We start from the raw sequence: 23,320 nt of genomic DNA on the forward strand, positions 1-23,320 counted from the left end.
ATATATATATATATATATATATATATTTAGTTATAAGGTTGCAATAACCTAAACCCTAGCCATTCTAAGGTTGCAATAACCTAAACCCTAGCCATTCTAACCCTTATTCACGCCACCCTTCACCCCCATTTTCTCTCAATTTTCTTCACTAAATTTCAAAGGAAAATCATAGGATTTGGCTTGGATTTTCATAGATTTTCAATCCTAAAGCATCCAAAGGTAAGATTCTAGCAAAATGAGTGTGATTAAACTTTCAAGTTTTAAATTCTTATGGTTTTTATATGATCTGGGTCCAAGAGGAAAAGACTTTTAGCAAAAGGAGGTGATATCACACATTCAAGGTAAGTAAACCTAATTTTAGTCTTGATTTGAGCAAGACTTGTGTAGTATGATTTTTGCATGTTTTTATGTGATTGTATGTGAGAATTGTTGGCTGTTTTTTATGTTGAATGATGTGTAATTTTCAGCCATGAGAAGTAGTGTATGGTTATGTGATGATTTGATGAAGTTATGGAAGTATTAGTGTTGAAATTTTTGAAGTGTTGAAAATTGTTGAAAATGGCCAGGTTTGATGTTATAATAAGTGAGTTTTTGCTCAAATTTTGGTGGATTTAGAGAGATGTGGAAGTGTAGCCAACTTAGTAGTTGTATGTGCATATGAATTGTTTGATGAAAATCCAAAGAGAAAATGCATGCATGAGTTGGCTAAACCCAAATGAAGAAAGGGTTAGAGAAATGCAAGAATTGAAGTAGGAAGATTATGGTTGGGCTTAACCAAGTGTAAATGTTAGTATTCAAGAATGCATATTGTTATGCCAAAATTTAATATATCACTTGGTCATGTTAGTTTCATGAGAGTAATGGCCCTTAGTGCTTGGTTCTAGTTACTTGAACCTTTACTACTTCTTTAAATGCACATGGAAGTGTTAGAGAAGAATTGCAAGTTATAGTGTTACTTTGATATGGCAATTGTGATAGTAGAGAATGATAGAATATGTCATGACGTACCATTATGCCATAATGAATTTTCAAGTTTGTGTATGTGAACTTGGAAAGAACATCAAAGAATGGGCTTGATCATGCATATATTGTGCATATGATTTATATATAGCCTTGATTTGGTAAATGAGAATATAAAAGAATATGTTAGCAAAGAACGAGAAAGAAAGAAAAGAAAATGACTTGTAGTTTTCTTTTAAGCTAACATGCAAGTATGTATATTTTCTCATTTACTAAAGAATGCAAGTGTAGAATTTCCATAGCTTGGAAATTCATGTTGATATGTGCATAGTATCTCTTTCTACAACATGTTATGTTTAAGGTTGTTGCGATGAGGAACCCGTGAGTGTCAGAGATGCCCACATGCACATCGCCATCAGTGAGCAGCATCAGCAGAAAGATACATTATTTGTATAGTCCACCAGTAGTGTATATGGATGAGGACTGTACCAAGCAAAGCATACCTACATGCACGCCGCCATCAGTGAGCAGCCTCAGCAGAGAGATACAGCATTGGTACGGTCCGTCAATAGTGCATGTAGATGAGAACTATACCCAGTATACACTCACATGGCCAAGGTTCCAAATCCATGCATCAACCTAGTCCGATTGGCAAACCAGAATAGAAGAAAGAAAAGAAAGAGATACAGCATAAGAAAAGAAAGAGATACGGCATAAGAGACAGATAACAGAAAAGAAAAGAAAGTTCTTTTCTCAAGAAAGTTTATTATTCTGCATATGTATTATGCTACTTACATGATTCAGTATTTCTTATGTGCTCAACGATGTACAATTTTATTATTGTCTTTGCACGTTGATAAGTAGCAAATCAGAGTATTATGCTACTTACATGATTCAGTATTTCTTATGTGCTCGAAAATGTAGAGTTTTATTCATTGTCTTTGCACGTTGATAAATAGCAAATCAGAGTATCAGAAAAGAATGAAGAATATTATCAAAGATTAAAGTGAGAAAAGGAAAATCAGAACATGAGTAATGGAGGAAAAACAGTTGTGCAGTTTGGTTTACTTACTGAGCAATTAGTGCTCACTCTGTTATTCTACTGTTTTGCAGGTACTTGTTGATTTACGATCGGGTGGGACGTCAAGAAGCGGAGGAGTTTGGCGGCACTGTCCAAGACTACCTTGTACTATCAGTTATTTTGTGTATATGTTTATGTGAATTAAAATTAAAATTTTTGGATTTTACATTATATACCTCTATGTATATATATGTTTACAAAGTTATTTAATGGATTTTATCATATATTTCTTAAAGAATTACTAGCTAGAGAGTATATTACATGTTCTAAACTAATTAGCTGCAAATGAGTGTTTAGAAGGAAATATCATATTAATGGTACTCTTCAAACTTTTAAGGCTGGATTAGTAGCCAAGGAATTTAGACAAAAGGAAGGAATTGATTAATTTGATACATATGCACATGTAGCAAGAATAAATTCTATTAGACTTTTGTTTGCTTTAGTTTTAACCCATAATCTTTTATATTCATCAAATGGATGTTAAAACTGCATTCTTAAATGGTGGTATAAATGAGGAGGTCTACATGGAACAACCTGAGGATTTTGTTCAACCTGGGAATTAATATAAAGTTTGTAAACTTGTTAAATATTTGTATGGTTTGAAGCAAGCTCATAAACAATGGCATGAAAAGTTTGACTCTGCTATTCTATCTAATGGTTTTAGACATAACAATGTTGATAAATGTTTATGTTCTAAAGTTTGTGATGACTACCACTATTGTTTGTCTTTATGTTGATGATATATTGATTTTGAATGATGATATAAAAGGTGTAATAGAAACGAAGAGGTTTTTGTCCTCTACTTTCAAGATGAAAGATCTTGGACAAGTTGATACCATCTTAGGTATTAAAGTGAAACAACATACTAGGGCTTTTGCCTTAAGTCAATCTCATTATATTGTTTTTGGTTATGACTTCTTATCATACCTTAGCATGTTTGTTAGAGAATCAATCAACTCTTTGGTTAGCTTTGACACATCCAAACACATGAGGGCTCAATACACACACACACACACACACACACACACACATATATATATATATATATATAGAGGGAGAGAGAGGGAGAGGGAGAGAGAGAGAGAGAGAGAGAGAGAGAGAGAATAATTCGCTAACCAAGACGTCATGATATTAATTTGTTAGGATCATGTATACATATTATTTTATCTAGGTTGTAAAATTTCATATCAGTCCGATGACATGAATCTTGTGGTGATTAAGCGTGGCTATATAATGAGAGAATTAATAAATTTTACTTAATCGATAGGCTTGTATAATTTAGTAGGGGTTCTTTGTAATTTTACATGATGAAAGATAGTTGGATTAGTTTTTAGGGGGGTTTTAGAAATTTTATGTAGGGGCTTTGATAATTTTACATATCCTTAAATAATATACTCAAACCTAGTGTGTGTCCAAGTTTAATTTATGCCCGGACCAAGCCAAACCTAGGCCGGGTTTTTTTACATCCCTAGCTATAGATCAATCCTCTTTCTCTATCTTGATCTTGATTCAACATCATTTTATAACAATCTAAAGCTATTTTTGTTAGTGTGTTGATAGAGTGAGAGGATGGGAGATAACTCCAATGCCAACACAAAAATAGAATAGTCATGAGGAAGAAAAACAAAGAAACCAAGGGTTGTTGATATATGGTTTACTAAAGAGAAGGAAAAGAAAGAGAAAAAAATATTAATATAATAAAAATTGACTTTAATCTTGTGATCAAGTAATTATCCTCACCTTACTTAACATTTGTTGACTCACGTAGCGTCGTTTTAACGTCAAGTTAATATTAGGGGTTTGTATATACTTCTGAAAAACAATAAGAGCATTTAGAATCTCCTTATCACTTTGCGTTAACATTTGTCAACGTTTTGAATGGAAGTGTCACAATTTGGAAATGTTTGGATAGAATGGTAAACTTTTAGAGTTTATGGTCTAAAGTGTTCTTTGCTAAAATCTAAAGGTCGAAACGAATCATACTCATTAAGAGTGTTAAACTGAAAGAGGTTCAAAAAGAGAAACAGAGTCTCTATCAGTTGTTATTGCAGAAGCAGAAATCAATCGGGAATGGAAGATAGTGACAAGGTGTAGTAGCCATTATCCAACTGGACTGCACACAACGGTTGGTAATTAGTTTGGTTAAAATACAAAGGACAACTTGCCTCATTTGTATTATCTACCAGTCAATTTGCTACCTAAATTATTTAACATTATAATTGATCCTTGTCTTCTTCTTCTTCATCATCACCACCTAATAGTCAACCTCGATGGTTTTGCTTCTTTAAAATAAAGGGGAAGGTACTACACTTCTAACACTTCCAAGATTTTTTTCTACTCTGTCTTTGATATGTATATCATTGTTTGAAACATAGTATTACACAATTAAAAGAACATAGAAAAGATACTTAGAAAAAAAAAAAAAAAAACGTTTTGATTAAAAATAACGTTGATAATTTTTTTTTCTAGATGGTTTAATAAAAGAAAAAATCTTATATTTTATAGTCAATATTGGAATGAATATTTGGCAAATGGATGCTTGCAATGGATGGATGTCAAAACTGCTTTCCTGAATGGAAACCTTGTAGAGGATGTCTATATGACACGACCCGATGGTTTCGTCTTTGAAGGACAAGTAGAAAATGTATGTAAATTTGATAGGCTATTCACAAGTGTACGAAATCGCACAAATAGTAAAGCTCGAATAAACGAATATCGAATCCCAAGAGAACTATCTGCCAAGTACCAAACTAGTCTATTTTATTTCTATTTGATGAAACAGAATTTTAAGAATGAATTAATGAAAAATAAAACAAACTAAAAAGTAAACAAAAGCATAATTGTATTAATACTTTAGTAAAATGATCAATAAGACTAAACCTAAGACACAGATTTCACACCAATTTAATCTTATGCATTGACAATTGCTAACATAATTAAGCTTATTCTAAAAGTCAAACTCCCTAATATTTTACTAATTTTCTCTCTAACAATTAGTGAATTAACCCTTAAGCAACAACCCAAAATATCTCTAAAGTGGATTTAGAAACTAAGAGATCATTAAGTTCTATGGAATTTACCAGAGCCTCACAGATCGCGGTAACCTATCTCTAGCGTTCACTCAATCTATGGTTTTATTACCTTAGACTAATCAGGTTTTATTTCTCGATCTCAAACCAACCCATAAAATCATTCAACTCTTGGGCCCCTAAGAATTGAAAACATTACACACAATAATAAAACTTAGAATTAATGCTCAATTAAAATTAACAACAATAAAGTCAACACATATTCATAAATTGGGCCACATATTTAGCCCTAGAAAAGTAATTTAGTTCATAATTGCAGTAATAAAAACAACCACTGTATTAACAAACATGAGTTCAAGAAAGAAAATAGAAAAACTTCTCTAATTGGTGAACAAAAACTGCAAGAATTCTGATCTCCAAAATAGTAGCCGCTCTTTCTCCTTCTCTAACCCCTCTCAAAACTAATTAAAGACCCTTATTTACAGTGCTAGGGTTTGGAGGTTAATTAGGAGATAATTAAATGCCTTAAACCATTCAGATTTGGACTAGGGAAATACAATAACCCAAACAGGCCCGTGATCCATCTTTGTGGTGATAGAAACGGTCACTGTAGCAATCGTTCTTTCTATCCCATGAGTCTGTAATATTTAGAATCTGGAAAAGTCATCAACACAAACTTTGTAGATCTCTGAATAATCTTTCCAACTCCACAAGAATCATAAAATTCTGATTTCTACAGCTCAAGTTATGGTCAAAACATCGAAGCATGCTCATCTTAACAAATTTCCAGGTTTTACGTTTCATCTTCAACGCGTCATAACTTCCTCATTTCATTTCCGATTCTTGCACCATTCGTTCCTACTCGTCACAATATCCATTGACATCATTCTTCTTCATTCAAATATCATTTTTAACTAGAAAATACTCAAAATACACCTCGTGATCCCATAAAAGGTATTTATGAAGTAATTAACTCAAATTTAACAAATTAAACACATTTTTCCACAAATAATCCAATTGATTCACTAACAAAATATGTATTTTCAAGCTCTTATCAAAGTTGAAAAGGTTTATATATGAACTTAAAGAAACTTCAAGGAGCTGAAACATTCGTTTTGACGAAGTTGTTAATAAATTCGGTTTCATCAAAAACAAAGATGAGCCTTGTGTTTATAAGAAGTTTAGTGGGAGCGTAGTGGAATTCCTAGTATTGTATGTTGACGACATACTACTAATTGGGAATGATATACCAAACTTACAGATGGTAAATACTTGGTTATCCAAGTGCTTCTCCACGAAGGACTTAGGGGAAGCAGCATACATCCTTGGTATCAAGATCTATTGAGATAGATCACGTAGGTTATTTGGCCTAAGTCAAAGTATATACATTAGCAAGGTACTAAAAAGATTCAGTATGGAAGAATCCAAGAAATGATTCTCCCTATGTCAGACGGTGTTTATCTCTTGAAGAACATGTGTCCTAAAACACCTGAAGAGAGAGATAAGATGAATAGGATCTCATATGCATTCGCTATTGGATCCATAATGTATGTCATGTTATGTACTCTCTTATGCATTAAGCATTTGTAGTAGATATCAATCGAATCCAGGTGAGCGTCACTAGATAATAGTTAAGAACATTCTTAAGGACCTGAAAATGATTTAGGATATGTTCTTGGTTTGTGGAGGAGAAGATGAACTCACTGTAAAAGGATACAATGATGCCACTTTTCAAACTGACAAGGATGATTGTCGATTGCAATCAAGTTTTGTCTTTTGTCTCAATGGAGCTGTAGTGGGCTGGAATAGCTCTAAGTAGAATATTGTAGCTGATTCTACAACAGAGGCTAAGTACATTGCATTATCAGATGCAACCAAGGAGGCGGTTTGGATCAAAAAAGTTAATTACTGAACTTGGTGTGGTTCCCAACATGGTTGAACCAATAGAATTATTTTGTGACAACAATAGGGCCATTACTTAGGCTAAAGAACCACAGCAATATCAAATATCCAAACGCATACTCAGACAATTCCACCTGATAAGAGAAATCGTTTAGAGAGGAGATATGCAAATAAACAGAGTACCTACTAATGACAATAGAGCAGATCCACTTACGAAAGCTCTGTTGTAGCCGAAGCATGATAAGCACCTATCTTCATGTGGTGTAAGATACATGAATGATTGGCTATAATGCAAGTGAGAGATTGTTAGAATAGGTACCTTAAAGACAGTCAAATATTGTAAATTGACTCTATGTATTGTGTTATTCTATTAATAAAAGGCTTCATTTATAAGGTATGTAGTAATATATGTCCTTAGAGTGGTGAAACTGTGATGAGGTAATCAAACAGTTATAAGTCTTGATTGTGAGATCTCTATGAGCACATATGGTAACCATTCTAGAAACGTCCATAGCCCGAGTATTATTCTGACCAAGGGCACAGATAATACAATAAGACTATCATAGCGTTGAATGATCATATCGAAAGATAGTGACAGATCTCACATGTCAAAATTGCTTAGTGACAACTTGGTGCAACGCATGGGTGCTTATTATTCATGAGTTCACTAGACCGACCTATGTAGAGGATTTTATATAGAATGAAACCCTAGTGTCTATGGAATACATCCTCTAATGGATGGTGATGCATGTGATCCTTAGACTTGAGATTATCAAAGCACTATGTGTAAATATTGGTGTAGTTTTATGCTAGCCAAATGTAATCCTATTTAGGGTTATCAGTATAGTAGTGATTGGCTACATCGAGAAGTATACTATGACTATGGTGGGTCAACAAAGGATTCATCACTCTTAGGAACAAGAGAAATTATCTTGGTGAGATATTTGGTAAAAGGCAACGACCTTAAATCTGTGACCATAATGGAATCGAGTTATTGCTTGTTTGGTTGTTAGTCTGATAACTGAATACGAATATATCATGGTTATTCATACTTGAAGCTGACACTATTTCTATGCTTCAAACTTTGATGAGATAATAAATGATGAAAATATTGAATTGCACGGTAATCATACCATTGATAGGAAGTTATGTCGTTGAATCTAAATCTATCGAGTGGCTATAATACCTTGTTAGAGGCCAATCTTAGTCTGTGTATAGTAAGACAATTAATGGGATGTTAATCCTGATATTACCCACTATCAATATGATAAGGAACCTACGGGTTACACACTTAGGAGACAGTTTAAGAATTTAAGTGAAAGGGGTAATTTCGTCTTTTAGGATGAAAATGTATTTTGGTAATCTTACAATGCTATTAAATCTATTGAGATTGTTGCCTATATTTAATTTTATATTGGAATTAAAATAAGTGAGAATACATATTTATATATTTATATATATTTAAATGTATTATTATTATTATTATTATTATGAAATATTAATGTATTTTTTATATATTAATATTTATGAAAATAATAATTAATTAAAATAAAATATCAAATAAGTAATGAGTGGATATTGGAATTTGTATATTCAAATAACGAAAAAAGGGTTAATGCTATTCCAATTAGGAATATGATATTCCAATAAAGGAAAAGGGTTAATGCTATTCCAATTAGGAATAGGGTTTTCATTTGTTGCACTATATAAGTATAACTTTAAACTAAAAACATAATAGAACAATAACAAGAAAATAAACCCTAGCCACCCACTCTCTCTCACCCAAACGTGTTCAACACAGATTGAAAAGATTTTTTTGTTGAAAAATTATGGAATTTTTGTTCTTGAAACAATTGGTATTATTTTAGCAGATAAATCAATTGGACTTCCTCTTGTCTTCGTGTGGATCACCGTTTGTGCATTCCTAACCTTGGAGTGATAGTGATTCGAGTTTCATAAAGAGAAGAAGCCATCAACATAGGTATAAAACAATATCTGAATTTATTTTATGGAATTTAACATGTAAATAACGCAAGTCAGTATAAGGATTAACGGGCATTCAGGGTTTCAATCAAAAAATTTTAATTTCACGCTATGTATAATTCGATTAGAACCTAACAATTATTTGGAACATTGTCGTGCTGAGAGGAACGTGCATCTGGGCAACTTTGTGATACAAGGAACGATCATTCCTTTGTCATGCATGGTCATACCAACTCGGAAAAGTGCATTTTGTTTTTTATTATGACTTCTTGTCATACCTTAGCATGTTTGTTAAAGAATCAATTAACTCTTTGGTTAGTTTTGGCACATCAAAACACATAAGGACTCAAGAATATATATATATATATATATAAGAGAGAGAGAGTGAGAGAGAGAGAATAATCCATTAACCAAGCCGTCCTGATATTAATTTGTTAGGATCATGCATATATATTATTTGATCTATGTTGTAAAATATTATATCAATCCAGTGACATGAATCTCATGGTGATTAAGCGTGGTTATATAATGAGATTTTAATTAATTGATGGGGTTGTATATAATTGAGTAGGGGTTATTTGTAAGTTTACATGATGAAAGGTAGTTGGATACTTTTTAGGGGGATTTTGTGAGTTTTTACTTTTTAGGGGGGTATTTGAAATTTTATGTAGGGCCTTTGATAATTTTACATATCGTCAAATAATATACTCAAACCTAGTGTATGTCCAAGTTTAATTTATGCCCAGACCAAGCCAAAGCCGAGTCGGGTTTTTTTACATCCCTAGCTATAGATCAGTCTTCTTTCTCTATCTTGATCTCAATTCAACAACATTATACATCAATCTAGAGCTATTTGTGTTAGTGTGTCGATGGAGTGAGAGGATGGGAGACAAATCAAATGCCAACACCAAAATAGAAGAGGTTTTTTGCCAAAATCTAAAGGTCGAAACGAATTATACTCATTAAGAGTGTTAAACTGAATGAAGTTAAAAAGGAGAAACAGAGTCTCCATCAGTTGTTATTGTAGAAGAGGAAATCAATCAAGAATGGAAGATAGTGACAAGGTGTAGTAGCCATTCTTGTAATTGGTTTGGCTTAAATACAAAGGACAACTTACTCAATTATTTAACATTATAATTGTTCCTTGTCTTCTTGTTCTTCATCATCGCCACCTAATAGTCAACTTCCATCTCTTTGTTTTTGATATTTTTGAATAATGTTAGCCTCATTCCCTGCCAAGGTATAATTTCCTTTAACAGATTCAAAAGGCTTTCGGTTGTTTTAGACTTTGAAATATATGTTTCCTTAATGAGTAATCTTAGGCTTGGTAATATATATTCTGAAATTAATTATAAAAATGAATCTCCACATCAGCTCTTATCTACATTTGGTGTCTGAGAGGTCCATGCTGACTCGGAAACACGGCCACTTGGACATACTTTTTGCTGACTGTACGTGCTTTTATTGGTCCACAATTTTTCAACATTAGTCTAATCTTCTATTTCCATTACAGAATTTTTAAACATTCCCGTCCAATAAATTTTTTTTTTTTTTAAATAAAATAATAATCTCAAAATTGCTATAAAAAGAAAGCCAAGAAAAAAACAATGAGAATTTACGACGTAGTTTTTACATCATAAATATTAATGGGTGCGTTTGACTCCCTATTTTTATTCATATTCTCAATCTTATTCTCCAAATAATGTTTGGCACACTATTCCAGAAATATTACCCTATTTTTTAATTACTTTTAGACCCCATAAGGTTATTAATTTCACTAAATGCCCCCTGAATTTTTTTTTTTTTAAATTAACAAAAACCCCCCCATCAACCCAACTTTTCAAATTCCGGCAACCACCGCCGGTGATAGCCGAAATCTGTACAACGGCCTAAATTCCGACCATAAATGGCCGGAATTACACCGATCTGGCCGGAAAAGGCTAGATCTGGCCGTCAGCAACGGCCAAAGAAATTGCCGTCGTTGACCGAAAACGACGGCCACATCTTTGGCCGTCGTTTTGGCCTTTCCAGCCGTCGACAGCCATAACAGGCCGTAGATCTGGCCTTTTCCGGCCAGATCCATGGTGGATCTGGCCAGAAAAGGCCATAATGATGCGTTACGGCATAGATCCGATCGGTCTGTGCCGTAACGAAATTTTCCGGCCAGATTCTGACGGTGGCGGCCGGAATCTGACACTGCAGGTGGTAGGGGTGTTTTTGTCCTTTTATATAGTAGGGTCTTTAATTAAATTAGTAAACCTAAGGGCTTTTTCATAAATTTTTTAAATTTACCTCGTAATACTCCCCTATCCAACAATCCAATACTATCCTCAAAATCCTATCTAAAATACTACACCAAACGTACCCAATATTCTTCACATACTTATACGTCAATGAAGTAGGACCATGCTTATTAATATTTTTATTTTGTCTATGAAACGTGGGCTTCTCCGGAGTCTGGACCAACAATTGTGCGATATTTAGGATGATTTTATCAATATAAGACAAATGTATAATTATTTTAAATTATAAATATCTTTTATTATAGAGAAAGTGGTGAATAAAGATATGAAATATGAATGGTGTAATTCAAATTCAAATACATCAATTCATTTCCAAATCATTATAAATACCATAATTATAATAAACATATGATATGATTGCAAGGGATTTTCATAATTTTAGTGACATTTACTTTTATGGCTCTTTAAATTATTTAATTTACCATATCTCATTTACCCAATTTGGGCCTAACATATATTTAATGGATGTAATTTGGTAAATAACCTTTTTTTTTTTTTATGTTTTCTAACATTTATAATGATAATTTTATTATAATATTCTTTTTCCAATTTCGACAAATAGAAATAACTTTTTTTTAATAAATAATACTACAATTACAAATATTTCTATACAAAGTAAGGTGACAAAAAATGAATGGAAAAGTGAAACAAAAAGTCAAACTCATTATATTCACTTTTTATCATATCATTTTCTATGAAGACTTTTGTAAGATTTCCTTGTAAATATAACATTACTCCTTTTTAATAAATATAATAAAACAGTTGGAACTAACACATTGTATTGTATTGTATTGTATTGTAGACACTCAAATCATCGACTTTAAACGGAAATTATTTACTTATTATAGCAAGATCATTAAACGAAAATATTAAAAACTAATTTATTTATAGAGATAAACTCCACAGATAATATGTATTATTTCTAAAAATAAATTAAAGTATATATATTATTATTATTTCTAATGCATAGATTTTACCTCCACAAATTCTGTGTCACTCCCCTTTATTTTATCTATGTTTTTACATTTTACCCTCGAAACAAACAGGACAAAAGCCATTCAAAACAAACACCTTTAACCTAAGAAATCTGTACGCGTCCGTTCTCACCATCAATAACTACAAGTACCGTTTTAACCCCTTTTCTTATTCCTTCCCTCTCTCCTTCTCGCTTTGATTTATCGAACTTTCTAGTCCTCTCTGTCGTGCTCTGTTTTGGGTTTTTTTTTTTTCTTGATGGGTGCGAGTTTCTCTGCTTTATTTTTTGACCCAAACTGGTCTTCTGTTTCGGTTCAAGCGAAGCCGGGTCTTGGTGATTTGCCGGAGAGTTGTGTGGCGTCAATTATTGCGTATTTGGATCCGCCGGAGATTTGTAAATTGGCGAAGCTTAACAGGGCTTTTCGCGGTGCGTCTTTGGCTGATTTTGTTTGGGAATCGAAATTGCCTTCAAACTATCAAACTTTGATTGAGAAAGTACTCGGTGATCTCAAAGAAAACATGGGTAAAAGAGAGATTTACGCCAGACTTTGTGGTACTAATACCCTTGATGGTGGCACAAAGGTAATTATTACATGTTTGGACCCTGAGAAAGTTTGAGGTTATAAGATAATGAGAGAGAAATTTTGGGTATTTAATTTCATTCAGCTCTTTGTATTTTTAAGAAAAAAAGATGATTTTTTTTTTTTTTGGATTCTTTATGTTGTAATTGTAATTATTGTTGTTGTTACTTACCAAAAGGATGAGAACCTATTAAACAATCAAATTATTTTTTTGAGATTTACCGTTGGTGTTGTAATTTGATACGCGTTTTTAGTTTTGGTGTTGATGAGCTTGTATATTTTGGTTTATGTACAGAAAGTATGGCTTGATAAGAGTAGTGGTGGTGTGTGTTTATCAATTTCTGCAAAGGGTTTAGCAATCACGGGTATTGATGATCGAAGATATTGGAATCATATTCCGACTGAGGAATCTAGGTGAGATTTATTGGAACTGTTTTAATGAGAATGGAAAAGCTTGTTGGATTCTTATTATCTAGTATATTTTTTTAGATTGGCTGATAAAAGTGCCGGTGTTGGGAGCAATTTCTTGCTGAATTTCTTCAGAGTAGGTTCTTTTGTTATCTTTATTGTATTATGATGTTTCAATGCATGAGGTTGTGATGTTACAGGGGAACTTGAGATTGTATTTCTTCATTAAACATTTTGTCATGTTAGAAACCTTCTCTGGAAAAGTGCTTCCTAGATTTTGACTGCGTGTTGTTTTTGACCTTTTGAATGACTAGTTCTATTAACGTGCCATAGAAGTATTTGATCTGCAAATCATTATAGTTAACTTTTTGAACGATTACTTCATTGCATGTTTAATGAAATTTTAAATATTAATTCTTGTATTACTTACTAGTTTTTAGGTAGGTTTTGTTTTTGTCTTTGCCCATATGTTTTGGGAGTAAAATTAGGCCTCCTTATTATCACCCTGATGATTCTTTCAATATAGCATCATAGTGGATTGTGACTTAGTCATATGAATTAAAAATATATAGCTTTGATGTTTCATGCTTTACAAAAGTAATCAAGGAGTTGGATATGTTTCTTCTGATGCTGTATGAGTGGTTTTAGATGTTTTATAGCAAAATGGAGTGGTGGAATTGATTTTATTTTTGTGTATGTAGATTTGCTTCAGTTGCATATCTTCAGCAAATCTGGTGGTTTGAAGTTGATGGTGAGATGGAGTTTCCATTTCCAGTGGGAACCTATAGCGTGTTCTTCAGACTGCAGTTGGGTCGGACGGCCAAGAGGTTTGGTCGCCGTATCTGCAACACTGAGCATGTCCATGGTTGGGACAGAAAGCCTGTTCAGTTTCAGCTTTGGACTTCAGATGGTCAGCATGCTTCATCTCAATGTATCTTGAATGAATCTGGAAGATGGATTCGATACCACATTGGGGATTTCGTTGTAGAGAATGCCAATGCATTAACGAAGATTAAGTTCTCTATGACCCAAATTGATTGCACACATACTAAAGGCGGTCTCTGTTTAGATTCTGTACAAATATACCCTAGAAAATATACAGGGAGGTTAAAGCATTTTTGAGCAGCATTTAACCACTGCATGTAGGAAGTACAATATAATGTAGAGGTAGAGCATCTTCAAGAGGGAGCGGAAACAAATACCGGTAGTTCTTTCAGGTCTGGAACCATTTTTACGCCAGACGTTGTGTATGTTATTGTCTATTAGTGTGTAATTATCCTTTTTTGTTGTGGAGGGCTTCTTGTACTAGACGAATGCCTACTTGACAATTGAATCACAATGTAATATATCAGTTTTTTTTCCCCCTTTCTCTGTAGGAGCTTCAGGGTTGTGAAACTCTTGTTCATGGCTGTGATACATTCTGGTCTCGCTAGTTTTACAATTGCGAGTTTATTTAAGATTTTATTGAGTCTTCTTAGAAGAAACATTTAATTGTTTTATTCAAATTTGTTTTTTACGCTTTTTCACATAAATATGTTTGTTTGGAAATGCTCTCTAAACCGGAATCATTAAGCCTCTATTATTATTTGTACGTTTGGATGACAATAATTTGCAGAGATTGTTCCGCAATCCAGCTGTTCATTGTAATGGAATCTATTTTTAGTCATCAATTTTGGAAAACGAGTTGTAATATAGCTTAACTCGTTTACTTACACCAGTAGTATCCTGGCTTCACCATTTAAACATCAGGCTTTCATTGTTCATTGTTTCGCTTGGAGATTGATAGTAATCTGGTAGGCATCTCAAAAACTTGTGCTAATAAAAGCTTATATCACCTAATTGTCAGGAAACTAGATTACACGTTAATCCCTGATTTAGTATCGACAGTAACAATAAAAAAGAGCTCCTGTGAAGCTCTATGTTGAGACACTTAACTTGATAGAAATCACAATGAGCTCAGTCACCACAACTACATCAGAAATTGTGTTTTTGAGTTAAACCCAGAAACGATGCTGTGGGTAACTTCTGGCAAATGATGTTCTCTTCTAGAGAAACTCCCATTACCATAAATCCCATAATGGTCCACATCAGAAGCTGCAGCTGTAACGGAGTTGAATTTCCCCACAGTATTATTTGTTGCATTTCCCAAGGCAGCCTGACTGTCGTTGAAAGCTACCTTGTAGTCATCCATTGCGGCTGGCAAGTCAGCCACGGTACTGCTACTACGCTTATGGTGTACTTTATCCAACTCACTTCCCCTCTTTGCTGTTCTACTGTTATTGATCATTTCCTGTAGCAATTTCTGAATAAGGTTGTTCTCCGTTTTCTGCTTGCATCCGGAGGAATGGGAACTTGACAAGCCGTCAACTAATAAATCCTTAATATTTCCAGTATTTAAGGTTTTAAGACCTCCAAGAGATATCGGAGATGCACCCAGTTTAGTCCTGATGCATGATGACGAATGCTCCGGCATCACTTTGCTCATATCGGAGTTAAATGAGTTCCGCCCCAGCAATCGTGTATAATAACCAGGAGACACCAATGCTTCTTCTGAGGCAGTCATAGGCCCACATCTAGGAATGTCTGATTTTTCATTTCCATCATTGTTAAAAAGAGAAGTGGCCATTAACTTTCTCCTGCCAACTGAAGGGTAATGATCACTTTCCTTTCTTTGTGGTTCATCTTCCTGGGGTTTGGTTGTGCGGTTTTCTTGAGAATAACATTTCAAGCTCTCTAAACAAAAGCATTGGTATCAGATAATAGCAACACCTTCGGTCAAAGTAGCAGCATATGATGAAAGATCAATCTTCCCTAGGAAGAAAGTTTGTTTTTCTCAAAAAAAAGAAAACTATTCTTGAGGTGAATATCGATAGGAATTTTGACCCAAAGTTGTTTTAAGAAAAACAAGCATAACTATCTTGCATTTGACCTTAGAGCATTGTTACAACCTCGATATTAAATGAAAAAGGCAGATTATGAACATTAAATCTAAAGTCTAAAAATTGAAAGTAAAGTGAAGATAAAATAGAAGAAATTGACCCTACTGTTACTGTGAAATACAAGACACTTGGGAGATGGAATACAGAAAAATGCCCAAACCTATAAGATATTGCATACCATCTACAGTCATACATGAGAAACTACTCACCAATAGGTCCAATGTTTTTGTCCATGCTGAAAGTGATCAAGTCTTTCATACTGTTGATAATCTCAGATATCTGTAAAACAATAACAATTTGAATCTAGACAATTATTATATTAATCTCAATTTAAAACAGAACATATAATGTGGATGTACCTGCAAGCACCGGACATATCTCTTGGAAAACCCCAAGTTATCAACCGGCTGTAACTCCAAATTTCTAACAAGCTGACACCCACCCACCAGAAACCTATAGCAAGAGAAATTATTAATAAGCATATAACATTTGTAAATTATAAAAGCTCCATACATAAAGGAACAGATATGTTTATTTATTTTTTTGTTCATGAATAGTTTATGGCATCAAAGTTCCTACTTTCTAGATTCATACAAGCAAATAAATATACAATATCCTCATTTTAACCTAGAAACAATCTCATTTCAACAAATTGCATTGTATCTGCTCAATCTTTCAAAGCTTTAAAAGTCAGATTCTTAATTCATCAACTTGTCAATCAACGTGAAGGAAATAGAATCCACAGAGGACTTTAACTAAGGCCAAAGAATGGGATAGAATCATAGAAACTATGCGTGCTGGTATTTATTTGCCACGGTTTGGAATTTACATATTTGCATTTGTCAATCGTATATTTGTTTGTATGTTTGATCAATTAGATTAATCAATTAAAATAGGCTGATATCACCGACTCAAACTACAAATTTTCTCTTTCATTTGGAGTTGCAAAGATTCATTCACCGGAAGGAGACTAAAACCTTACACATTGCAATTTGCTTGTAAGTCATGGGGTGAAACCCCATCCCATCCACCACAGTCAATAGAGCTTTGATAGCTTTGAACAGTATGGACCAACTTATTGATCTGTAAACAGGACATATTTCAAGAATAATATTAGTAAAAAGATGCCGCACCACAAGGGACTATAAAACTGAATGTCAAATAAAACCAATTACACAATCAATATGCTACTTCAAAGTCGGACCACAAATATGAACAGATGGAGACTGTCAAGAATGTACAGACCAGATAAGTACAATGATTTAATACCTGAGGAGCGACCAAATTTCGAGGCAAAAGTTCTTCATGATGCCATGCACAAAATTCCCAAGACAGTATCTGAAAAATAATGAACATATAAAATGAGATCAACATGATGAACGAATCTACCAATTTCATCTGTAATGGGCTCTCAAGTCTCACCTTCAGATCAGAAGAGAAACTTATGCAAAGTTTACCCTAACGAACAACACGGAATTGTTCATACACACTCTCTTGAACTGCTTTGCCATATTCTAAAGTCATTAATCCAGAAAATTGTATAAGCTCACATGGCAGATCAAGATACAAGAGTTCATCGATCACACCACTCTCGAACATTATTTTATTAAGCCTAGGAAGTGCTTCCAAATTTGCCTCTGCCATTAGGACAAGGACAGAAAGAAGTCATATATCACCAAACACATTTAGCTTATGAGAAAAAACGATTTAACAAGAGTAATGTACCACTAAATTTGCTTACCAAACCCCCTCCCTGATTTACAACCGCATACATCACACTGCCAAGTATTCTGGAAAAAAAAAAAAAAAATAGCAACAAACAAATTTTACTTGCAAGCTAAGCCATATTAACACATACTTATGGGGGAAAAGATGTTCAAGACATGTAGATGCATAGAATACATAACCATAAAAGGGCATGCAAGATATACAGAAAAGAAAGTGCATTCACATGCACTAATTAAACTATCTTAAGCCATAAGCTACAAATAATTGAAAGCCTGCACTGGAACGAATGGACAAGATATCCATGAAAGAAGATTAATGTATCACTCAACATGAAAACTTGTGGGAAAACACCAGGGGCATAGCGTTCCACATCATCATAGGAAGACAAACACCACCTTTTCTTGGCACAAGGAGCAAAGTACTCTGTCACAAGTTTCCTCCAGAAGGCAATACCATTATCCTGAATAAAAAATTGAAAAAAAAAAAAAAAAGTTCAACCACCTTGAACTGTATCACTACTCTTTAAGAAAATGTGGATGCATAAAGTTAAAAGACACAAAGATTGTGTCACATTGTCAGGAAACCCAACAACATATTGCCTAGTTATACAACTAGAGGAGTAACTCACAGATGGGCGATGCCTCAGATGATACATATACTGCATTATGCGGCGTGAACATACACCACCATCCAACTTTGGATCATACTGCAAAACATTTTGGTGCTGCTGGATGGCCTCTTGCTCCATCTCTAATCTGGCTTTCTTATGCACCGCAGTTGTAGTAGCACGATCCAGTTTTGCACCTCCTCGATGTCGTCTCCTTTTGTGTGTTTGTGAGTTTTCTAAGCCAAAATTTGAAGTCCCTGAACTGCTTAAACAAGAGGGTAACATAGGCAAAGGCAATGGCGGTATATTGAGGTAAGAATACACATCAGAATTAGCATGTGTTGAAACTGCTGAACTACCCTCAGGGACAAAAGAACTCAACATACTGGGTTGGAAATTTGCTGTTTCATTTACAAGGGTTGGATTTGTTTTCTTAGAGACCATACACTCATTCATGTGTGCAACTTTACCAACAGAAGCTGGAAAATTTCCTGAAGATACATTCAAGAGAGAAGTTACCACAGCCTGGTAGTGTCCATCTTTTTGTAATGAGTTAACAGATTCAGAGTTTGAGGACTGCTGCTGTGTCATTGCCTTGAAGCACAATGCCAATTGATATTTGGAATCGGATAAGGCCCCAAAAGCCATCCCCACTCCTACAAACCTATGTTAGGAGAAGGAACAATTAATTAATTCTTAAACAAAACCAAATTTAACAAGCACCCCAGAAAGATAAAAAGCATACTCAACTCAACCGTTCAAGACAATGAAAAATAATCCAGTTAACAAGAATTCAACCCTTTAAATATCAAACACTTCGCGTCCTATGTTTTCCCTAGATGGAAACTTCCAAAGTTATTTTTGCTCTACAGCTTGAGGAAAATCTATAATTAAATAGCAGGATTGCCCCTGGAAACAAACAAAAAAGAGTCTTATACCTAAATATGTAAAATCTAAGAAAGACTAATTAGGCAGTGTTAACTAAACGACAAATCAAAGGATCATAAGAAATATAACCTTGAAAATTTTTAATCTTGTTGCTTCAAAAACAGAGAAGAAAAGATTAGCCTCAAGTAAAAACTATGCTGTGGGTAACTTCTGCAAATGGTTCTCTCTACGAAACTCCCATTACCATAAATCCCATAATGGTCCACATCAAAGCTGCAGCTGTAACGAGTTGAATTTCCCCACAGTATTATTTGTTGCATTTCCCAAGGCGCCTGACTGTCGTTGAAAGCTACTTGTATCATCCATTGCGGCTGGCAAGTCAGCCACGGTACTGCACTACCTTATGGTGTACTTTATCCAACTCACTTCCCCTTTGCTGTTCTACTGTTATTGATCATTTCCAGTAGCATTTTCTGAATAAGGTTGTTCTCTGTTTTCTGCTTGCATTCGGAGGAATGGGAACTTGACAAGCCGTCAACTAATAACCTTAATATTTCCAGTATTTAAGTTTTAAGACCTCCAAGATAATCGGAGATGCACCCAGTTTAGTCCTGATGGATGATGACAAATGCTCCGGCATCACCTTGCTCATATCGCAGTTAAATGAGTTCCGTCCCAGCAATCGTGTATAATAACCAGGAGACACCAATGCTCTTCTGAGCAGTCATAGCCCACATCTAGTAATGTCTGATTTTTCATTTCCATCATTGTTAAAAGAGAAGTGGCCATAAACTTTCTCCTGCCAACTGAAGGGTAATGATCACTTTCCTTTCTTTGTGGTTCATCTTCCTGGTTTGGTTGTGCGGTTTTCTTGAGAATAACATTCAGCTCTCTAAACAAAAGCATTGGTATCAGATATAGCAACACCTTCGGTCAAAGTAGCAGCATATGATGAAGATCATCTTCCCTAGGAAGAAAGTTTGTTTTTCTCAAAAAAAGAAAACTATTCTTGAGGTGAATATCGATAGGAATTTTGACCTAAAATTGTTATAAGAAAACCATAACTATCTTGCATTTGACCTTAGAGCATTGTTACAACCTCGATATTAAATAAAAGGCAGATATAGAACATTAAATCTAAGTCTAAAAATGAAAGTCAGTGAGATACCCACTGTTACTGTGAAATCACGACACTTGGGAATGGAATACGAAAAAATGCCCAAACCTATAAGATATTGCATACCATCTACAGTCATACATAGAAACTACTCACCATAGGTCCAATGTTTTTGTCCATGCTGAAAGTGATCAAGTCTTTCATACTGTTGATAATCTCAGTATCTGTAAAACATAACAATTTGAATCATACAATTATTATATTAATCTCATTTAAAACAGAACATTAATGTGGATATACCTCAAGCACCGGACATATCTCTTGGAAAACCCCAAGTTATCAACCGGCTGTAACTCCAAATTTCTAACAAGCTGACATCCAGCCACCAGAAACCTATAGCAAGAGAAATTATTAATAAGCATATACACTTTGTAAATTATAAAAGCTCCATACATAAAGGAACAGATATGTTTTATTTTTTTTTGTTCATGAATAGTTATGGCATCAAAGTTCCTACTTTCTGATTCATACAAGCAAATATATACAATATCCTCATTTTAACCTAGAAACAATCTCATTTCAACAAATTGCATTGTATCTGCTCAATCTTTCAAAGCTTTAAAAGTCAGATTCTTAATTCATCATTGTCAATCAACGTGAAGGAAATAGAATCCACAGAGGACTTTAACTAAGGCCAAAGAATGGATAGAATCATAGAAACTATGCTTGCTGGTATTTATTGCCACGGTTTGGAATTTACTATTTGCATTTGTCAATCGTATATTTGTTTGTATGTTTGATCAATTTATTAATCAATTAAAATAGGCTGATATCACCGACTCAAACTACAAATAAAGAAAACATGGGTAAAAGAGAGATTTACGCCAGACTTTGTGGTACTAATACCCTTGATGGTGGCACAAAGGTAATTATTACATGTTTGGACCCTGAGAAAGTTTGAGGTTATAAGATAATGAGAGAGAAATTTTGGGTATTTAATTTCATTCAGCTCTTTGTATTTTTAAGAAAAAAAGATGATTTTTTTTTTTTTTGGATTCTTTATGTTGTAATTGTAATTATTGTTGTTGTTACTTACCAAAAGGATGAGAACCTATTAAACAATCAAATTATTTTTTTGAGATTTACCGTTGGTGTTGTAATTTGATACGCGTTTTTAGTTTTGGTGTTGATGAGCTTGTATATTTTGGTTTATGTACAGAAAGTATGGCTTGATAAGAGTAGTGGTGGTGTGTGTTTATCAATTTCTGCAAAGGGTTTAGCAATCACGGGTATTGATGATCGAAGATATTGGAATCATATTCCGACTGAGGAATCTAGGTGAGATTTATTGGAACTGTTTTAATGAGAATGGAAAAGCTTGTTGGATTCTTATTATCTAGTATATTTTTTTAGATTGGCTGATAAAAGTGCCGGTGTTGGGAGCAATTTCTTGCTGAATTTCTTCAGAGTAGGTTCTTTTGTTATCTTTATTGTATTATGATGTTTCAATGCATGAGGTTGTGATGTTACAGGGGAACTTGAGATTGTATTTCTTCATTAAACATTTTGTCATGTTAGAAACCTTCTCTGGAAAAGTGCTTCCTAGATTTTGACTGCGTGTTGTTTTTGACCTTTTGAATGACTAGTTCTATTAACGTGCCATAGAAGTATTTGATCTGCAAATCATTATAGTTAACTTTTTGAACGATTACTTCATTGCATGTTTAATGAAATTTTAAATATTAATTCTTGTATTACTTACTAGTTTTTAGGTAGGTTTTGTTTTTGTCTTTGCCCATATGTTTTGGGAGTAAAATTAGGCCTCCTTATTATCACCCTGATGATTCTTTCAATATAGCATCATAGTGGATTGTGACTTAGTCATATGAATTAAAAATATATAGCTTTGATGTTTCATGCTTTACAAAAGTAATCAAGGAGTTGGATATGTTTCTTCTGATGCTGTATGAGTGGTTTTAGATGTTTTATAGCAAAATGGAGTGGTGGAATTGATTTTATTTTTGTGTATGTAGATTTGCTTCAGTTGCATATCTTCAGCAAATCTGGTGGTTTGAAGTTGATGGTGAGATGGAGTTTCCATTTCCAGTGGGAACCTATAGCGTGTTCTTCAGACTGCAGTTGGGTCGGACGGCCAAGAGGTTTGGTCGCCGTATCTGCAACACTGAGCATGTCCATGGTTGGGACAGAAAGCCTGTTCAGTTTCAGCTTTGGACTTCAGATGGTCAGCATGCTTCATCTCAATGTATCTTGAATGAATCTGGAAGATGGATTCGATACCACATTGGGGATTTCGTTGTAGAGAATGCCAATGCATTAACGAAGATTAAGTTCTCTATGACCCAAATTGATTGCACACATACTAAAGGCGGTCTCTGTTTAGATTCTGTACAAATATACCCTAGAAAATATACAGGGAGGTTAAAGCATTTTTGAGCAGCATTTAACCACTGCATGTAGGAAGTACAATATAATGTAGAGGTAGAGCATCTTCAAGAGGGAGCGGAAACAAATACCGGTAGTTCTTTCAGGTCTGGAACCATTTTTACGCCAGACGTTGTGTATGTTATTGTCTATTAGTGTGTAATTATCCTTTTTTGTTGTGGAGGGCTTCTTGTACTAGACGAATGCCTACTTGACAATTGAATCACAATGTAATATATCAGTTTTTTTTCCCCCTTTCTCTGTAGGAGCTTCAGGGTTGTGAAACTCTTGTTCATGGCTGTGATACATTCTGGTCTCGCTAGTTTTACAATTGCGAGTTTATTTAAGATTTTATTGAGTCTTCTTAGAAGAAACAT

The 23,320-nt window shown here is 34.1% G+C and overlaps 2 protein-coding genes across 3 annotated transcripts; one reads left to right on the forward strand and one right to left on the reverse strand.

Moving 5' to 3' along the window:
• Nucleotides 1-12,323: 12,323 nt before the first annotated feature.
• Nucleotides 12,324-23,315, forward strand: LOC116133500 (F-box protein PP2-A12-like). 2 transcript variants are annotated; one of them, XM_031419202.1, is made up of 4 exons: nucleotides 12,324-12,752; nucleotides 21,364-21,426; nucleotides 21,721-21,839; nucleotides 22,535-23,315. In XM_031419202.1, the coding sequence occupies exons 1-4, from the start codon at nucleotides 12,492-12,494 to the stop codon at nucleotides 22,953-22,955; spliced, it is 864 nt and encodes a 287-aa protein (XP_031275062.1). In that variant the 5' UTR covers nucleotides 12,324-12,491; the 3' UTR covers nucleotides 22,956-23,315. The 2 variants fall into 2 exon arrangements, with proteins under 2 accessions (XP_031275062.1, XP_031275061.1); XM_031419201.1 differs by lacking the exons at nucleotides 21,364-21,426; nucleotides 21,721-21,839; nucleotides 22,535-23,315 and adding exons at nucleotides 13,110-13,228; nucleotides 13,924-14,699 and having other exon boundaries at nucleotides 12,327-12,815.
• On the reverse strand, nucleotides 15,162-19,144 carry LOC116133497 (probable transcriptional regulator SLK2). The gene is given in 9 exon segments (XM_031419197.1): nucleotides 15,162-15,955; nucleotides 16,371-16,440; nucleotides 16,521-16,614; nucleotides 17,144-17,244; nucleotides 17,431-17,499; nucleotides 17,584-17,798; nucleotides 17,903-17,951; nucleotides 18,227-18,349; nucleotides 18,518-19,144. Coding segments are annotated over 9 exon segments (2,112 nt in total). The 3' UTR covers nucleotides 15,162-15,191.
• Nucleotides 23,316-23,320: the final 5 nt, after the last annotated feature.

The sequence above is a fragment of the Pistacia vera genome, unplaced genomic scaffold, assembly GCF_008641045.1.
Source record: "Pistacia vera cultivar Batoury unplaced genomic scaffold, PisVer_v2 Contig270, whole genome shotgun sequence".
NCBI lineage: Eukaryota > Viridiplantae > Streptophyta > Magnoliopsida > Sapindales > Anacardiaceae > Pistacia > Pistacia vera.